Source organism: Lithobates pipiens, unplaced genomic scaffold (genome assembly GCF_037356315.1).
Source record: "Lithobates pipiens isolate NorthernLeopardFrog02 unplaced genomic scaffold, aLitPip1_a1.2 Scaffold_8, whole genome shotgun sequence".
Taxonomy (NCBI): domain Eukaryota; kingdom Metazoa; phylum Chordata; class Amphibia; order Anura; family Ranidae; genus Lithobates; species Lithobates pipiens.
In genome coordinates this window covers 600,290,793-600,308,777 of record NW_027507903.1, presented here as the reverse complement: position 1 = coordinate 600,308,777, position 17,985 = coordinate 600,290,793, and the positions used below count along the sequence as shown (strand labels likewise).

At 44.9% G+C, this 17,985-nt stretch overlaps 1 protein-coding gene across 1 annotated transcript in view; it reads right to left on the bottom strand.

Annotated features, from left to right (window-relative positions):
• The window catches only part of LOC143962298 (uncharacterized), a 46,314-nt gene that overhangs the window by 14,699 nt on the left and 13,630 nt on the right, over positions 1 to 17,985 (bottom strand). The window contains exons 3-4 of the mRNA XM_077471600.1: positions 5,500 to 13,050; positions 1,546 to 1,650 (exon numbers count right to left, since the gene is read on the bottom strand). Coding sequence (XP_077327726.1) covers positions 1,546 to 1,650; positions 5,500 to 13,050 — 7,656 coding nt within the window. The remainder of the gene's footprint in view (positions 1 to 1,545; positions 1,651 to 5,499; positions 13,051 to 17,985) is intronic.

The window sequence follows — 17,985 nt, the reverse complement described above, 5'->3', positions numbered from 1 at the left end:
ACTGATTAAATGAGGCAAGGAAAAGTTCTGGATGGCCGCACTCTGGAATATAGCCTTTATTATAAAAAAATCAAAAATACAAGCCACAGCAGAGAATGGGACAAACGAGCTGACGCGTTTCACACTTAACAGCGCTTATTCATACTGATTACCGATCTTCTGTTTACATCACGTGATCAGCTGTTATTGTATTGATGATAAGGGGGTCAGGATCGGCCCCTTACTCCGATCTGTGATCAGCCGAGTCTCAGGCTCATAGTTGCGTTACTGTGGCGGACAGATTGGACACCTATCTGACACTTTTTTGGGGACCAGTGTCACTGTACTAATGACACTGGCTGGGAAGGGTTAACATCAGGGGTGATCAAAGGGTTAACTGTGTCCCTAGGGGGTGCTTGCTAACTGTGTAGGGGGATGAACTCACTAGATGAACAGAGAGATCTGTGTTCCTGGTTAGCAGGAACACAAGATCACTCTGTTCATCTCTGACAGAAAGGGGATCTGCCTTGTTTACATCAGCAGACCGCTGTTCGATCTCTGTGGGGAGCGATTTCAGGTGGCCGGCAGACATCGCTTCTGCCAGACCCGCTGATTGGCTCTCCCTATGGCCAATCAGCACTCGTGCCTTTGCTGGCTATTGGACAAAACGGCTTACAGGTACACCTTCTTTTCTGGCAGTACCTCTCCCGAGACTAGACACTGGATCTGCCCCTGGTGGTAACACCAGGAGTTTGGAGCATCTTTATCTGCTGATTTGTTAAACTCTGGAATACACATTTCTAATGTGGTGTAGGATCTGGGACTGCTGTCCCTCCATCCCTCTTTCCTTCCTTCTCTCTCCTTCCCTCCTTCTTTCCTTTTTTCTGTCTCCCTTCCTCTTTTCCCCTTTCTTTATCTATCTCTCATTCATCTCAGACTCTAACCACACCCCCATTTGAACCAGGCCCATATAAGCCACACCCACTGTTTCAGGTAAACCATGCCAATGTTTTCTTTTTGGATATATCACGCATACAAACACATGCCCGCCCCCTAATTATAATAAGACTCCACCTACAGCCAAAAAAGTGTCCCTACATTTTTTTTTTACAATGTTGGCAACTATGAATGAGGCAGCAGGGTCCAGGGTGCCCTGATAATGAGCCACCAGAGGGAATGTCTTTGATATCCTGAGCTCAGGAGAGACAGCTGAAGAGAGCAGCTCCATCTAGTGGTTAGGAGACCTTTCTGCAAGAGACAGCACCGGAATAAAGCAGTGAGAGCTGGCCCTTTGCCTTACTACTGGCCAGTGAATCTGCTCATGACATTGAGGGACCAATTGTGAGGAAAAGCAGGGGGACAGGGTGGTGGAATGAGGAGCACCAATCTCTTAAGCACAGTGAACATAGCGAGCGGGTTGGCATGGCTGCTATTAAATGCTAATGGAACTTTGCAACATTAATGGGGACTTCTTCAGCTGCTCACTAAGTAACTGTTTATATGACTACAGCTTCAAAGTTAGATATATTGTATGTTAAATAATAAACCATTTATTTCCACACTTACCAACAGTTATAATGTTTCTTATGGCTTCACACTGTGTTCCTGCGAAATTGTTTGGACATTTACAAATGCCATTTTCATAGATACCTCCATTCTCGCATGCTAGAGCTATAGAAGAAACAATACAGGCTTATTAAACAGCAACCACACAGATGTATTTGCCTTTATTTTTAAATGTTGTCTATCATGAGAAAAAACAGCACTGTAAGCCAATCAGGCCTTCTTACATTGCACAGTACACTTGGTGCTTCCTGATATGAGGGGAAAGCTCTCTATTAGGGCTGCAACTAACAATTATTTTCATAATCGATTAGTTAGCTGAATATTGTTTTGATTAATCCATCAATCGGTTAATAACCTTAAAAGAAAGGGTTGTTTATAATTTAGTTAATATGTAAAGTTTAATAAAAAGGCAATTTATTTTAAATATCTCTATGCAGTGGTAAATAGAAATAACCAATTATATGGTTAGGGAGCAAAATCTCTAATCCACTCTGAGAATAACAGACAGAAGATATCTACTTTATATACTATTCTAAGAGATATACTGTATATACTATTAGAAGAGATATACTATATAAACTATTAGAGGAGATATCATGTGTATACTATTAGAAGAGATATACTGCATATACTATTAGAGGAAATATACTGTATATACTATTAGAGGAAATATACTGCATATACTATTAGAGGAGATATACTGTATAAACTATTAGAGGAGATATACTGTATATACTATTAGAGGAGCTATACTGTATATACTATTAGAAGGGATATACTGTATATACTATTAGAGGAGCTATACTGTATATACTATTAGAGGAGATATGCTGTATACACTATTAGAGGAGATATATACAGTATATACTATTAGAGGAGATATACTGTATATACTATTAGAGAATATATACTGTATAAACTATTGGAAGAGCTATACTGTATATAGTATTAGAGGATATATACTGCATATACTATTAGAGGAGATACATACTGTATATACTATTAGAGGAGATTTACGATATATACCTATTAGAGGAGATATACTGTATATACTATTAGAGGGGCTATACTGTATATACTATTAGAAGAGATATACTGTATATACTATTAGAGGAAATATACTATACTATTAGAAGAGATATACTGTATATACTATTAGAGGAGATAAACTGTATATACTATTAGAGGGTGAATCTGGTAAATATCATCAGATCATTTTTTTTTTTTTTTAAAGAAACAAAAATTTAAAGACTGTTTTGTAGATTTTTAAACAGAACTGTAATATATTATATGCTGGGCATACAAAAACAGTGTCTTCCTTAAAAAAAAAAAAATTATTTTAAGAACGTTCGTTCGATTTTCTAATCGTTAGTGGGGTCAAATCGACCTTCATTTTAAACCAGAGTGAAGGGAAAATTTAGCAATAATAGAAAACTTCTAGGTCAAAGGAATTTTAAGACAGCGTATGCGGTTTTCTTTGAGAAATAATATTCATTTTAATAAAGAATGTTAAAAACAAGTGAAAATTTCAAACAACATTCTTTCATTCAGCGAATGTACAAAGATTTTTCGTCTGAATATTCACATCTAAAAATTGATCCATGTGGCCGGCATAAGGCTTAGTACACACCTATGCAGTTTTCTTTTGATCTGTTTCTGCAGTGCTTTTTGCTGTACCTTTTTTTATTTTTGTGCACGTGATTTTGCTGCAATTTGTGCTTTTTCCCTCAGATTTACCAAAACCATATAATATGAGGGCAAACCTTAGGAGTTTCAATTTGTATGCAATCAGGCAGGCTCTTGTACTACAACATGGTTTTGGTAAATCTGAAGGAAAAACTCTGCAGAAAAACTGATAGTGTGTATGGGGCTTTGGGAAAAAAAAATAAAAAATTCCATTTGACAATGTCTGTAATGATAGGAAGCTATTAAGGTGAACTTCTAAAATTTTGTGGAACTCCTCTTTAACATAGTTGGTATTGACATTGATTGGCATAGTTCATTCTTTTATGTTGTTTATGTTGTTTTTATGTTGTAAATGCTGTTTGCCCATTTTCAGTTATAAAGGTAAAAACTTACTCAAACAGATGTGTTCACATCGAAAAAAAAACAACTTTTAGTACACATTCATGGGTTGCCTCTTATAGATTTGGCCAATTAGAAAGTCAGAGTGTCCTTTGTACATACTTTTTCCGTGTCAGTGCCTCAAAAAAATGTAAATCTACTAGCATGACAACCCAACAACCAGCGTTTTAAGATGGAGGGATCGGCATTTCTGCTTCTAGATCTTTTCAGTACACATTTCTATATGTCTATATATATGTCTATAGTGATTTTAGGCTTGGAATAAAGTAGGGAACCTTCTAAGTATTTTTTTTCCTGCCTGTGACCCTGGAGACACATTAGAAAGAAAACGTAAGTCTTCCTGAATTTAAAAAAACCTCCTTTGTGGAGAGTTGTCATTGAATCAGATTTCCCCTCATCTTCTGTTTTAGGGTCAAGTATATACTTTTGAATTTCCCAGAACTTTCTGTACCAGAGACAGCGGTCATCAGGATTAGGGATTAGCTTGGTGTTTGATTCGAATGCATGTTCGACTCGAACATCGGCCGTTCGTCTGTTCAGTGGATTCAGAACTTTGTGGACCATTCGCACCAACGGCCCACAATGCACTACGCCATCGCAGTGCATTGCTGGCTCATGATTGGCCAAGCATGCACTGTGACACCGCATGCTTGGCCAATCACAGTGCCGGCAGCGAGGAGAGCCATGATTGCCTGTGGCCAATTATAGCTCAGGGGGTTTAGTACACGCCCCACACTAAATAAGGCCGCCAGCGTGGCGGCCTTGTGTAGTGTGTTGGCGTGCAGGGAAAGAGCTAAATAGGCAGGGACAGTGTGTTCTTTTCTCAGCCATCTGCAGGAGTTAGTGGGTGTTGTGTGCCTCCAGCACAGTATACACCTGTATCTACCCTTTATTGCTGTTGTTCTCTAATACAGCCATCTGCAGGAGTTAGTGGGTGTTGTGTGCCCCCAGCACAGTATACACCTGTATCTACCCTTTATTGCTAGTGTTCTCTAATACAGGCATCTGCTGGAGTTAGTGGGTGTTGTGTGCCTCCAACACAGCACAGTATACACCTGTATCTACCCTTTATTGCTGGTGTTCTCTAATACAGGCATCTGCAGGAGTTAAATCAGGTGTTGTGTGCCTCAAACACAGCATACACCTGAAGATACCCCTTAGTGCTGGTGTTGTCTGTTGCATATCTTGCATATTAGCCTTTAAAATTAGCACTTTTGATTTCAAACGTTCGAGTCCCATAGACTTTAATAGGGTTCTAAAGTTCGTATGAATTTTCAGTCCGTTCGAATGTTCTGGTACGAACCGAACCGGGGGGTGTTCGGCTCATCCCTAATCAGGACAAATAGAGAGGGTGAATGTCCTCGGTGTGAGACAGACAGGAGTAAAGAAACCCAACAGAGGCCCTAAGCCCTCTCCACTCTATCCAGAACTAAAACTAGGAAATCTTTTCCTTCCATATGATCTTTAAGATCACCAAACTGTATTTAGAATAGGTCTTTAAAGAAGAACTTTGGACACTTCTTAAAAGTGTTACAAAAAGACACTTACCAGTCCAGCAGTTCAGTGCTGTGTTTAACTAAGCTGTTTTTTGCCAGGCTTAAGATTCCCAGCCCCACCATCTTGGTTGTGGGAGTCGGCTGTCACTTCCTGACGTTTTACAGTTGGCTCCCCACTGTGCATGTGCAAGATCATACTGTGTATCGGCATTGGTCCCACAGCCTCCTGGGACATGTGACATGCCCCAAGAGGTTTAGGGTGAGCAAGGTTCGGGCAAAGCTTTAGTATTTCTCACCTAGGTCAAAATTGACCATACTTCTCATTTGTTAGAAAAAGGGTACCCCCTCCCAGAAAAAAAAAAGGCATTTGTACCTGTAGGTGCTGAAGTAGAGGCAGTTGTTGCGGTGTTTGGACTTGTGGGTGCTGCAGTAGAGGGAGTTGTTGCAGTGTTTGTACTCGTAGGTGCTGTAGTAGAAGCGGTTGTTGCAGTATTTGGACTCATAGGTGCTGTAGTAGAGGGAGTTGTTGCGGTGTTTGGACTAGTAGGTGCTGTAGTAGAGGCAGTTGCTGCATTGTTTGGACTTGTAGGTGCTGTAGTAGAGGCGGTTGCTGCAGTGTTCGTACCTGTAGATGCTCTAGTAGAGCCGGTTGTTGCAGTGTTTGGACTCGTCGGTCCTGTATTAGAGGCGGACGTTGTGGTGTTTGTAATGGTAGGTGCTGTAGTAAAGACAGTTATTGTGGTGTTTGTACCCGTAGGTGCTATAATAGAGGCAGTTGTTGAAGTGTTTGGACTGGTAGGTACTGTAGTAGAGGCGGTTGTTGCAGTGTTTGTATCCATGGGTGCTGTAGTAGAGGGGGTTGTTGCAGTGTTTGAACTTGTAGGTACTATTGTAGAGACTGTTGTTGGTGTGTCTGTACCTGTAGGTACTGTAGTAGAGGCAGTTGTTGCAGTGTTTATACCTGTAGATGTTGTAGTAGAGGAGGTTCTTGCAGTGTTTGAACTCGTAGGTGCTATAGTAGAGGCAGTTGTTTCAGTTTTTGTACCTGTAGGTACTGTAGTAAAGGCAGTTGTTGCAGTGTTTGGACTCGTTGGTGATGTATTAGAGGCAGTTGTTGCAGTGTTTGGACTCATAGGTGCTGTAGTAGAGGCAGTTGTTGCAGTGCTTGTACCTGTAGATGCTGTAGTAGTGGAGGTTGTTTCAGTGTTTGGACTTGTAGGTGCTCTAGTAGAGGCAGCTGTTGCAATGTTAACATCTGTAGGTGTTCTATTGGAGGCGGTTGTTGCAGTATTTGTATCTGTAGGTGCTGTAGTAGAGGCAGTTGTTGCAGTGTTTGGACTCATAGGTGCTGTAGTAGAGGCAGTTGTTGCTGTGTTTGTATCTGTACTTGCTATAGTAGAGGCGGTTGTTGCAGTGTTTGGACTCACGGGCACTGTTGTAGAGGTGCTTGTTGCAGTGTTTGTACCTGTAGGTGCTGTAGTAGAGGCAGTCGTTGCAGTGTTTGGACTCGTAGGTGTTGTACTAGAGGTGGTTGTTGTAGGGTTTGTACCTGGAGGTGCTGCAGTAGAGGAGGTTGTTGCAGTGTTTGGACTTGTAGATACTATTGTAGAGACTGTTGTTGGTGTCTCTGTACCCGTAGGTACTGTAGTAGAGGCAGTTGTTGCAGTGTTTTGACTTGTAGGTGCTGTAGTAGAGGCGGCTGTTGCAATGTTTGCACCTGTAGGTTTTGTATTGGAGGCGATTGTTGCAGTGTTTGTACCTGTAGATGCTGTAATAGAGGCAGTTGTTGCTGTGTTTGTACCCATAGGTGCTATAGTAGAGGCGGTTGTTGCAGTGTTTGAACTCATAGGCACTGTTGTAGAGGCGCTTGTTGCAGTGTTTGTACCCGTAGGTGCTGTAGTAGAGGCAGTTGTTGCAGTGTTTGGACTCGTAGGTGTTGTACTAGAGGTGGTTGTTGCAGTATTTGTACCCGAAGGTGCTGCAGTAGAGGAGGTTGTTGCAGTGTTTGAACTCATAGGTACTGTTGTAGAGACTGTTGTTGTGGTGTCTGTACCCGTAGGTGCTGTAGTAGAGGCAGTTATTGCAGTGTTTTGACTTGTAGGTGCTGTAGTAGAGGTAGCTGTTGCAATGTTTGCACCTGTAGGTGTTGTATTGTAGGCGGTTGTTGCAGTGTTTGTACCTGTAGGTGCTGTAGTAGAGGCAGTTGTTGCTGTGTTTGTACCTGTACTTGCTATAGTAGAGACGGTTGTTGCAGTGTTTGGACTCATAGGCACTGTTGTAGAGGCGTTTGTTGCAGTGTTTGTACCTGTAGGTGCTGTAGTAGAGGCAGTCGTTGCAGTGTTTGGACTCGTAAGTGTTGTATTAGAGGTGGTTGTTGTAGTGTTTGTACCTGGAGGTGCTGCAGTAGAGGAGGTTGTTGCAGTGTTTGGACTTGTAGGTACTATTGTAGAGACTGTTGTTGGTGTCTCTGTACCCGTAGGTACTGTAGTAGAGGCAGTTGTTGCAGTTTGACTTGTAGGTGCTGTAGTAGAGGCGGCTGTTGCAATGTTTGCACCTGTAGGTTTTGTATTGGAGGCGATTGTTGCAGTGTTTGTACCTGTAGATGCTGTAATAGAGGCAGTTGTTGCTGTGTTTGTACCCGTAGGTGCTATAGTAGAGGCGGTTGTTGCAGTGTTTGAACTCATAGGCACTGTTGTAGAGTCGCTTGTTGCAGTGTTTGTACCTGTAGGTGCTGTAGTAGAGGCAGTTGTTGCAGTGTTTGGACTCGTAGGTGTTGTACTAGAGGTGGTTGTTGCAGTATTTGTACCCGTAGGTGCTGCAGTAGAGGAGGTTGTTGCAGTGTTTGAACTCATAGGTACTGTTGTAGAGACTGTTGTTGTGGTGTCTGTACCCGTAGGTGCTGTAGTAGAGGCAGTTATTGCAGTGTTTTGACTTGTAGGTGCTGTAGTAGAGGTAGCTGTTGCAATGTTTGCACCTGTAGGTGTTGTATTGTAGGCGGTTGTTGCAGTGTTTGTACCTGTAGGTGCTGTAGGAGAGGCAGTCGTTGCAGTGTTTGGACTCGTAGGTGTTGTACTAGAGGTGGTTGTTGCAGTGTTTGGACTCATAGGTGCTGTAGTAGAGGCAGTTGTTGCTGTGTTTGTACCCGTGGGTGCTGTAGTAGAGGCAGTTGTTGCTGTGTTTGTACCTGTAGGTGCTGTAGTAGAGGCAGTTGTTGCTGTGTTTGTACCCGTAGGTGCTGTAGTAGAGGAGGTTGTTGCAGTGTTTGGATTCGTAGGTGCTGTTGTAGAGGCAATTGTTGCAGTGTTTGAACTCGTAGGCGCTGTAGTAGAGGCGGTTGTTGTTGCAGTATTTGAAATCATAGGTGCTGTAGTAGAGGAGGTTGTTGTGGTGTCTGTACCCGTAGGTGCTGTAGTAGAGGCAGTCATTGCAGTGTTTTGACTTGTAGGTGCTGTAGTAGAGGTAGCTGTTGCAAAGTTTGCACCTGTAGGTGTTGTATTGTAGGCGGTTTTTGCAGTGTTTGTACCTGTAGGTGCTGTAGTAGAGGCAGTTGTTGCTGTGTTTGTACCTGTACTTGCTATAGTAGAGGTGGTTGTTGCAGTGTTTGGACTCATAGGCACTGTTGTAGAGGCACTTGTTGCAGTGTTTGTACCTGTAGGTGCTGTAGTAGAGGCAGTCGTTGCAGTGTTTGAACTCGTAGGTGTTGTACTAGAGGTGGTTGTTGCAGTGTTTGGACTCATGGGTGCTGTAGTAGAGGGAGTTGTTGCTGTGTTTGTACCCGTAGGTGCTGTAGTAGAGTCAGTTGCTGCAGTGTTTGAACTCGTAGGTGCTGTAGTAGAGGCAGTTGTTGCTGTGTTTGTACCTGTACTTGCTATAGTAGAGGTGGTTATTGCAGTGTTTGGACTTATAGGTGCTGTAGTAGAGGCAGTTGTTGCTGTGTTTGTACCCGTAGGTGCTGTAGTAGAGGCAGTTGTTGCTGTGTTTGTACCTGTAGGTGCTGTAGTAGAGGCAGTTGTTGCTGTGTTTGTACCCGTAGGTGCTGTAGTAGAGGAGGTTGTTGCAGTGTTTGGATTCGTAGGTGCTGTTGTAGAGGCAATTGTTGCAGTGTTTGAACTCGTAGGTGCTGTAGTAGAGGCGGTTGTTGTTGCAGTATTTGAAATCATAGGTGCTGTAGTAGAGGCGGTTGTTGGAGTGTTTGTACTTGTAGGTGCTGTAGTAGAGTCAGTTGCTGCAGTGTTTGAACTTGTAGGTGCTGTAGTAGAGGCAGTTGTTGCTGTGTTTGTACCTGTACTTGCTATAGTAGAGGTAGTTGTTGCAGTGTTTGGACTCATAGGTGCTGTAGTAGAGGCAGTTGTTGCTGTGTTTGTACCCGTAGGTGCTGTAGTAGAGGCAGTTGTTGCTGTGTTTGTACCTGTAGGTGCTGTAGTAGAGGCAGTTGTTGCTGTGTTTGTACCCGTAGGTGCTGTAGTAGAGGAGGTTGTTGCAGTGTTTGGATTCGTAGGTGCTGTTGTAGAGGCAATTGTTGCAGTGTTTGAACTCGTAGGTGCTGTAGTAGAGGCGGTTGTTGTTGCAGTATTTGAAATCATAGGTGCTGTAGTAGAGGCGGTTGTTGGAGTGTTTGTACTTGTAGGTGCTGTAGTAGAGTCAGTTGCTGCAGTGTTTGAACTCGTAGGTGCTGTAGTAGAGGCAGTTGTTGCTGTGTTTGTACCTGTACTTGCTATAGTAGAGGTAGTTGTTGCAGTGTTTGGACTCATAGGTGCTGTAGTAGAGGCAGTTGTTGCTGTGTTTGTACCCATAGGTGCTGTAGTAGAGGCAGTTGTTGCTGTTTTTGTACCTGTAGGTGCTGTAGTAGAGGCAGTTGTTGCTGTGTTTGTACCCGTAGGTGCTGTAGTAGAGGAGGTTGTTGCAGTGTTTGGATTCGTAGGTGCTGTTGTAGAGGCAATTGTTGCAGTGTTTGAACTCGTAGGTGCTGTAGTAGAGGCGGTTGTTGTTGCAGTATTTGAAATCATAGGTGCTGTAGTAGAGGCGGTTGTTGGAGTGTTTGTACTTGTAGGTGCTGTAGTAGAGTCAGTTGCTGCAGTGTTTGAACTCGTAGGTGCTGTAGTAGAGGCAGTTGTTGCTGTGTTTGTACCTGTACTTGCTATAGTAGAGGTAGTTGTTGCAGTGTTTGGACTCATAGGTGCTGTAGTAGAGGCAGTTGTTGCTGTGTTTGTACCCGTAGGTGCTGTAGTAGAGGCAGTTGTTGCTGTGTTTGTAGCTGTAGGTGCTGTAGTAGAGGCAGTTGTTGCTGTGTTTGTACCCGTAGGTGCTGTAGTAGAGGAGGTTGTTGCAGTGTTTGGATTCGTAGGTGCTGTTGTAGAGGTAATTGTTGCAGTGTTTGAACTCGTAGGTGCTGTAGTAGAGGCGGTTGTTGTTGCAGTATTTGAAATCATAGGTGCTGTAGTAGAGGCGGTTGTTGGAGTGTTTGTACTTGTAGGTGCTATAGTAGAGTCAGTTGCTGCAGTGTTTGAACTCGTAGGTGCTGTAGTAGAGGCAGTTGTTGCTGTGTTTGTACCTGTACTTGCTATAGTAGAGGTAGTTGTTGCAGTGTTTGGACTCATAGGTGCTGTAGTAGAGGCAGTTGTTGCTGTGTTTGCACCCGTAGGTGCTGTAGTAGAGGCAGTTGTTGCTGTGTTTGTAGCTGTAGGTGCTGTAGTAGAGGCAGTTGTTGCTGTGTTTGTACCCGTAGGTGCTGTAGTAGAGGATGTTGTTGCAGTGTTTGGATTCGTAGGTGCTGTTGTAGAGGCAATTGTTGCAGTGTTTGAACTCGTAGGTGCTGTAGTAGAGGCGGTTGTTGTTGCAGTATTTGAAATCATAGGTGCTGTAGTAGAGGCGGTTGTTGGAGTGTTTGTACTTGTAGGTGCTGTAGTAGAGTCAGTTGCTGCAGTGTTTGAACTCGTAGGTGCTGTAGTAGAAGCAGTTGTTGCTGTGTTTGTACCTGTACTTGCTATAGTAGAGGTGGTTGTTGCAGTGTTTGGACTCATAGGTGCTGTAGTAGAGGCAGTTGTTGCTGTGTTTGTACTCGTAGGTGCTGTAGTAGAGGCAGTTGTTGCTGTGTTTGTACCTGTAGGTGCTGTAGTAGAGGCAGTTGTTGCTGTGTTTGTACCCGTAGGTACTGTAGTAGGGGAGGTTGTTGCAGTGTTTGGATTCGTAGGTGCTGTTGTAGAGGCAATTGTTGCAGTGTTTGAACTCATAGGTGCTGTAGTAGAGGTGGTTGTTGTTGCAGTATTTGAAATCATAGGTGCTGTAGTAGAGGCGGTTGTTGGAGTGTTTGGATTTGTAGGTGCTGTAGTAGAGTCAGTTGCTGCAGTGTTTGAACTCGTAGGTGCTGTATTAGAGGAGGTTGTTGCGGTGTTTGAACTCGTAGGGGCTGTACTAGAGGCGGTTGTTGCAGTGTTTGAACTCGTAGGTGCTGTATTAGAGGCGGCTGTTGCAATGTTTGAACTTGTAGGTGCTGTATTAGAGGAGGTTGTTGCGGTGTTTGAACTCGAAGGGGCTGTAGTAGAGTCAGTTGTTGCAGTGTTTGAACTTGTAGGTGCTGTAGTAGGGTCAGTTGTTACAGTGTTTGAACTCGTAGGTGTTGTATTAGAGGCAATTGTTGCATTGTTTGAACTCGTGGGTTCTGTACTAGAGTCGGTTGTTGCTGTGTTTGAACTGGTAGGTGCTGTATTAGAGTCGATTGTTGTGGTGTTTGAACTTGTAGGTGCGGTAGTAGAGTCGGTTGTTGCAGTGTTTGAACTCGTAGATGCTGTACTAGAGTCGGTTGTTGCAATGTTTGGACTTGTAGTTGCTGTATTAGAGTCAGTTGTTGTGGTGTTTGAACTCGTAGGTGCTGTAGTAGAGTCGGTTGTTGCACTGTTTGAACTCGTAGGTGCTGTATTAGAGTCAGTTATTGCATTGTTTGAACTTGTAGGTGCTGTGTTAGAGTCGGTTGTTGCTGTGTTTGAACTCGTAGGTGCTGTATTAGAGTCGGTTGTTGCTGTGTTTGAACTCGTAGGTGCTGTATTAGAGTCTGTTTCTGCTATGTTTGGACTCGTAAGTGCTGTATTAGAGTAGGTTTCTGCTATGTTTGGACTCGTAAGTGCTGTATTAGAGTAGGTTTCTGCAGTGTTTGAACTTGTAGGTGCTGTATTAGAGTTGATTTCTGCAGTGTTTGGACTCGTAGGTGCTGTATTATAGTAGGTTTCTGCAGTGTTTGGACTCGTAGGTGCTGTATTAGAGTCGATTTCTGCAGTGTTTGGACTCGTAGGTGCTGTATTAGAGTTGATTTCTGCAGTGTTTGGACTCGTAAGTGCTGTATTATAGTAGGTTTCTGCAGTGTTTGGACTCGTAGGTGCTGTATTAGAGTTGATTTCTGCAGTGTTTGGACTCGTAGGTGCTGTATTATAGTAGGTTTCTGCTATGTTTGGACTTGTAGGTGCTGTATTAGAGTCGATTTCTGCAGTGTTTGGACTCGTAGGTGCTGTATTAGAGTCGATTTCTGCTGTGTTTGGACTCGTAGGTGCTGTATTAGAGTCGATTTCTGCTGTGTTTGGACTCGTAGGTGCTGTATTCGAGTCGATTTCTGCAGTGTTTGGACTCGTAGGTGCTGTATTATAGTAGGTTTCTGCTATGTTTGGACTTGTAGGTGCTGTATTAGAGTCGATTTCTGCAGTGTTTGGACTCGTAGGTGCTGTATTAGAGTCGATTTCTGCTGTGTTTGGACTCGTAGGTGCTGTATTAGAGTCGATTTCTGCTGTGTTTGGACTCGTAGGTGCTGTATTATAGTCGGTTGATTCAATGTTTGGACTTGTAGTTGCTGTATTAGAGTCGGTTGATTCAATGTTTGGACTTGTAGGTTCTGTATTATAGTCGGTTGTTGCAGATTGAGCAGTGATTTTGTTGTTTCCTAGAAAAAAATGAAAACAAGATTATTGAAGGTCACCTACACGGCTGATACTCTTTTCCTGGTATATTTTCAAAATAAAATGAATAAGACAGGATAGAAATGCTTAAACATTACTGGCAGGCTGGAAAGCCTGTATAAGTTTCCCAGGTAAATGAAGCACATTTTTTTTTTTTTTTTCGGCAAGGTAATGGATTTTCTGAGTAGTCTGCCCCACTGCTGCAGATGCTTACCCTTCCCAGTTACCTTGTTTACCTTCCGAAGCTCCATGAAATACCTGCAATTTCCATATATATAGAGGAGTGTGCGACTTCCTCCCCTTCCTCACTTGGTGCACCCCTGGGTTCCTAAGCAGCCAATCCTCAAGTTTATGAGTTGCCATATGGAGGCAGAATACTATCCAACCATCCCAAGTGGTACTGCCCCAGGATTTGAACAAAACTGAACTGTGTCCTAACACGGTGAGAGCAGGAAGGCTTAGTCCGTCATCCAGAACTCTCCTCTAAACAGTAAATTACACAACTCTTCCAAGGCATCCAACTCTATCAAGCTCATTGGCCACCTGCCAGCTCAGACGTAGTCCAATTGGCCAGAGTCCTATCACCCTCTACTTGTGTGTGGCAAGGGACTGGGTCTGTTTCATTCTATTATCCTCAGTGTTGCGCTGGCTCTAGGGAAATGTAAGCATGTGAGTGGGAGGGAAGACTGGCACCCTGTATACCAACACTGATACCCAGGGCTGCTATTAGAAATCATGGTTCCCCATACAGCCTACATGACAGCCCCCCCCCCCCCTCCCAAGCCGAAAGTGACAGAGGACATAGATTTACATAGACATAGAGTCCCCATCTCTACAGCCTCAGATGAATGAGTAGGAAGTGGTCTGAGGCTTCCTGTTCATTCACAAACTGAAACATAGTAAACACAGTTTACTATGCTTCAGTGATGAATGGACACAGGAGTGATTGGTACCAATTGCTCACTGTGTCCATTCAGGAAATTAAGGGGTCAATAAATTACATATTTGCTGCCCCCCCCCTTTTCCATCCTAAAACAACCCCCTGTATGACTAAATAGGAAATGTTCTGAGGTTTCCTGCTCATTCACAAACTGAAACATAGTAAACACAGTTTACTATGCTTCAGTGATGAAGGACACAGGAGTGATAGGTACCAGTCGCTCACTGTGTATATTCAGGAAATGAAGGGGGCAGTAAATTATATATTTACTGGGCCTCTTCCCCCAGCTTTCCCTCCTGAAATATCCCGCCCATGTGCCCGCAGTAGCTGCCAGCAGGAGTGGAGGGAAGCCAGCAGCGATGCGGGGTAAAGAGGTACATAGGGATGCCCAGGCAGCAGATGGAAGGGGTGCATGTGCTAGAACCAATCCCCCTGCAGTGCAGCCAGAGGTGGAGGGGGGGGGGGGGCGACACTACAGGGGAAGCAGAAGAGGATCAGTGTGTGCAATAAGACAGTACAGCCATCCCTCCTGGTCGGCAGGTGTCTGAGCTGTTTAGGTGCCTGAACTGATGGGGCTCAGACCCAGTACAAGAAGTTGTCCTTACTTGGAACTAGCCAGGTTGAGAGAAAGTGTGGGAGTGAGAAGGAGGAAAGTATCGGGTGGAAGGGGGGCTATTTATCAAACCTGTTGTTTTGCTCTTATTAGTACTCAGAGCCAGGACGGGGGGGGGGGGTTGCAGGAGGGTCAGCTGCCCTGGGCACAATGGTTTACTGTAAGGATGTGGGCACCTTCCTAGTGTGGCCCCTCCTCCTTCCTGCCAGTGCAGCACTCTTGTATTCAGAAGTCGACAGCAGTGATCACAGAAACACAGGTAGGGTTGTTCTTTAAGCCAAACCCAAACACTTTAGCGGCACAGGGCACTTTTTTTTCATAGTATACACTATAGGATAATAAAATACCTAGTACACCTGTGGGTGTCCCAAGGAGAGTAGTAATGGGGCATGCTGCGGTAAACAGGGGTATGGCACCCAGGCGGCAACAGATTTGTGTGGGACTATCTCGGTTACTTGGGAAACTACAATCTGGTCTAAATAATGTGCCTGGGTTTCAGGCAGACACATGATTTAAAACCCAGACTGCCTGGGTGAATCCTGCACAGGTGGCAACTCTACACACAGGAGCACTGTGCTTGCAGGAGGCAGGAGACGAGAGAGAACACAGTCCATAGCTGAGTGCAGAAGTGTTCAGGAGAGAGCCTGGAGGGGAGAAGAGAGACGGGAGTAGGAAGAGAGAGCCAGGAGTGGAGGTGAGAACCTGGAGTGAAGGAGAGAGCTGGAAGTGGAGGAGAGAGCCTGAAGTGGAGGCGAGAACCTGGAGTGAAGGAGAGAGCTGGAAGTGGAGGAGAGAGCCTGGAGTGGAGGAGAGAGCCTGGAGTGGAGGAGAAAGCCTGGAGTGGTGGGGAGAGCCAGGAGTGGAGAGAAAAGCCTGGAATGGAGGAAAGAGCCGGGAGTAGGAGGAGAGAGTTGGAGTGGAGGAGAGAGCCTGGGGTGAAAGAGAGAGCTGGGAGTGTAGGAGAGAGCCTGGAGTGGAGGAGAAAGCCTGGAGTGGTGGGGAGAGCCGTGAGTGGAGAAAAGAGCCTGAAATGGAGGAAAGAGCTGGGAGTAGGAGGAGAGAGTTGGAGTGGAGGAGACAGCTGGGAGTGGAGGAGGGAGTCGGAAGTGGAGGAGAGAGTTGGGAGTGGAGGAGAATGTCGGGAGTGGAGGATAGAGCATGGAGTGAAGGAGAGTATCGGGAGTGGAGGAGATAGCTGGGAGTGAAGGAGAAAGTTGGAACTGGAGGAGAGAGCCGGGAGTGGAGGAGAGAGCTGGGATTGGAGGAGAGAGTTGGGAGTGGAGGAGAGAGTTGGGAGCGGAGGAGAGAGCAGGGAGTGGAGGAGAGAGTCGGAAGTGGAGGAGAGAGTCGGGAGTGGAGGAGACAGTTGGGAGTGGAGGAGAGAGCCTGGAGCGGAGGAGAGAGTCGGGAGTGGAAGAGACAGTCGGGAGTGGAGGAGACAGTTGGGAGTGGAGGAGAGGGCCTGGAGCGGAAGAGAGAGCCTGGAGCGGAGGAGAGAGTCGGAGTGGAGGAGAGAGCCAGGATTGGAGGAGAGAGTTGGGAGTGGAGGAGAGAGTCGGGAGTGGAGGAGAGAGTCGGGAGTGGAGGAGAGAGTTGGGAGTGGAGGAGAGAGCCGGGAGTGGAGGAGACAGCCGGAAGTGGAGGAGAGAGTCGGAAGTGGAGGAGAGAGCCTGGAGCAGAGGAGACAGCCGGAAGTGGAAGAGAGAGCTTGGTTGTGGAGGAGAGAACCTAGAGTGGAGGAAAGAGCAGGGAGGAGGCAGGGTTCTACTCTTTCTCAATCTAATCTGACTAATCAACGTATCTCCTGTACTAATAAATAAACAGTTATTTACAAACTTCTTTCATAGCTAAATGTGTTATAGAAGTAATACACCCCCCTCCCCCCCCCCCAATACATTCCCTAATCTAATGCTGTGTACACACGAGCGGAATGTTCGACAGAAAAAGTCAGACGGGAGCTTTTCATCGTATATTCCGATCGTTTTCCGATTGCAGTCTTAAAACACCTGGGATCATTATAAAAAATGATCACTGTGCAGATATGACAAACCTCCACACAATCATGAAAATTGTTTCCAATATCATCAGCGCTACCTAGTGGGCATAGTTATTATTATTAATATACAGGATTTATCTAGCACCAACGGTTTGTGCAGCACTTTACATAACATGAGGGCAGTCAGTACAGTTACAATACAATGCAATACAGGAGGAATCAGAGATCCCTGCTTGGTAGAAAAAGGGGAAGGTCAAGTGATACAAAAGGTAATAACCGTGGGAGATGAGCTGATGGAGAAAATAAAAGTACAGTTGTTAGGTGGAGGAAGGATAGGCTTCTCTGAAGAGAAGGGATTTCAGGGATCATCTAAAAGTGGATAGACTAGGTTGGTGTAGGGGGTTTGAGAGGATGGGAGAGGCTTGGGAGAAGTTCTTGAAGTAAGCATGGGTGGAGGTGAGGGAGCTAGAGAGCAGGAGGTCTTGGGAGGAACTAAGAGAATAATTTGGTTGGTCTTTTGAGTGATGTAGCTGGGGGCAGAGTTGTGGATGGCTTTGGAAGTTGTTGTTAGTATTTTGAATTTAATTTCATGTGTGAATGGAAGCCAATGGATCGATCTTCAGGAGAACAGGGTAGGCCCCTTTTTTGCAAAATTCATTAAGAGTTATAGCCTCCCTCCATGTATCACTTCTAACCTATATCTGTGAGGACATCATCCTCAAGCAGGACGCTTCTACACTATGGGGGTTATTTACTAAAGGAAAATCCACTTTGCACTGCAAGTGCACTTGGAAGTAAAGTCGCTGTAGATCCGAGGGGTAACATGCAAGGAAAATAAAAAACAGCATTTTAGCTTGTACATAATTGGATGATCATTTCAGATCTACCCCTTATGCCCCGTACACACGAGAGGGATTAAGTCTGACAGACCTCCAAAGGAGTTCCGACGGAGTTCCGACGGAGTTCTGGCGGACTTTTCGACCGAACGGACTTGACCACACACCATCACACCAAACTCAGACGGAGTCGAACGTGATGACGTACGACTGGATTCGACGTAGGAAGTTCATAGACAGTAGCCAATAGCTGCCCTAGCGTCGGTTTTAGTCCGTCGGAGTAGCACACACACGAGCGAATTTTTCGAAGGGGACCGGGTCCGGCGGAGTTCCGTCGGGAAAATTTGAAGCATGCTTCATTTCTAAAGTCCGTCAGACTTTTGCGAAGCTAAAGTCCGTTGCAGCCCACACACGATCGGATAGTCTGACGGACTCGGTCTGACGGACTTTGGATGTTGAAAAGTCCGCTCGTGTGTACGGGGCTTTAGATTTAGAGCGACTGTACTTCTAAGTGCACTTGTAGTGCAAAGTGGA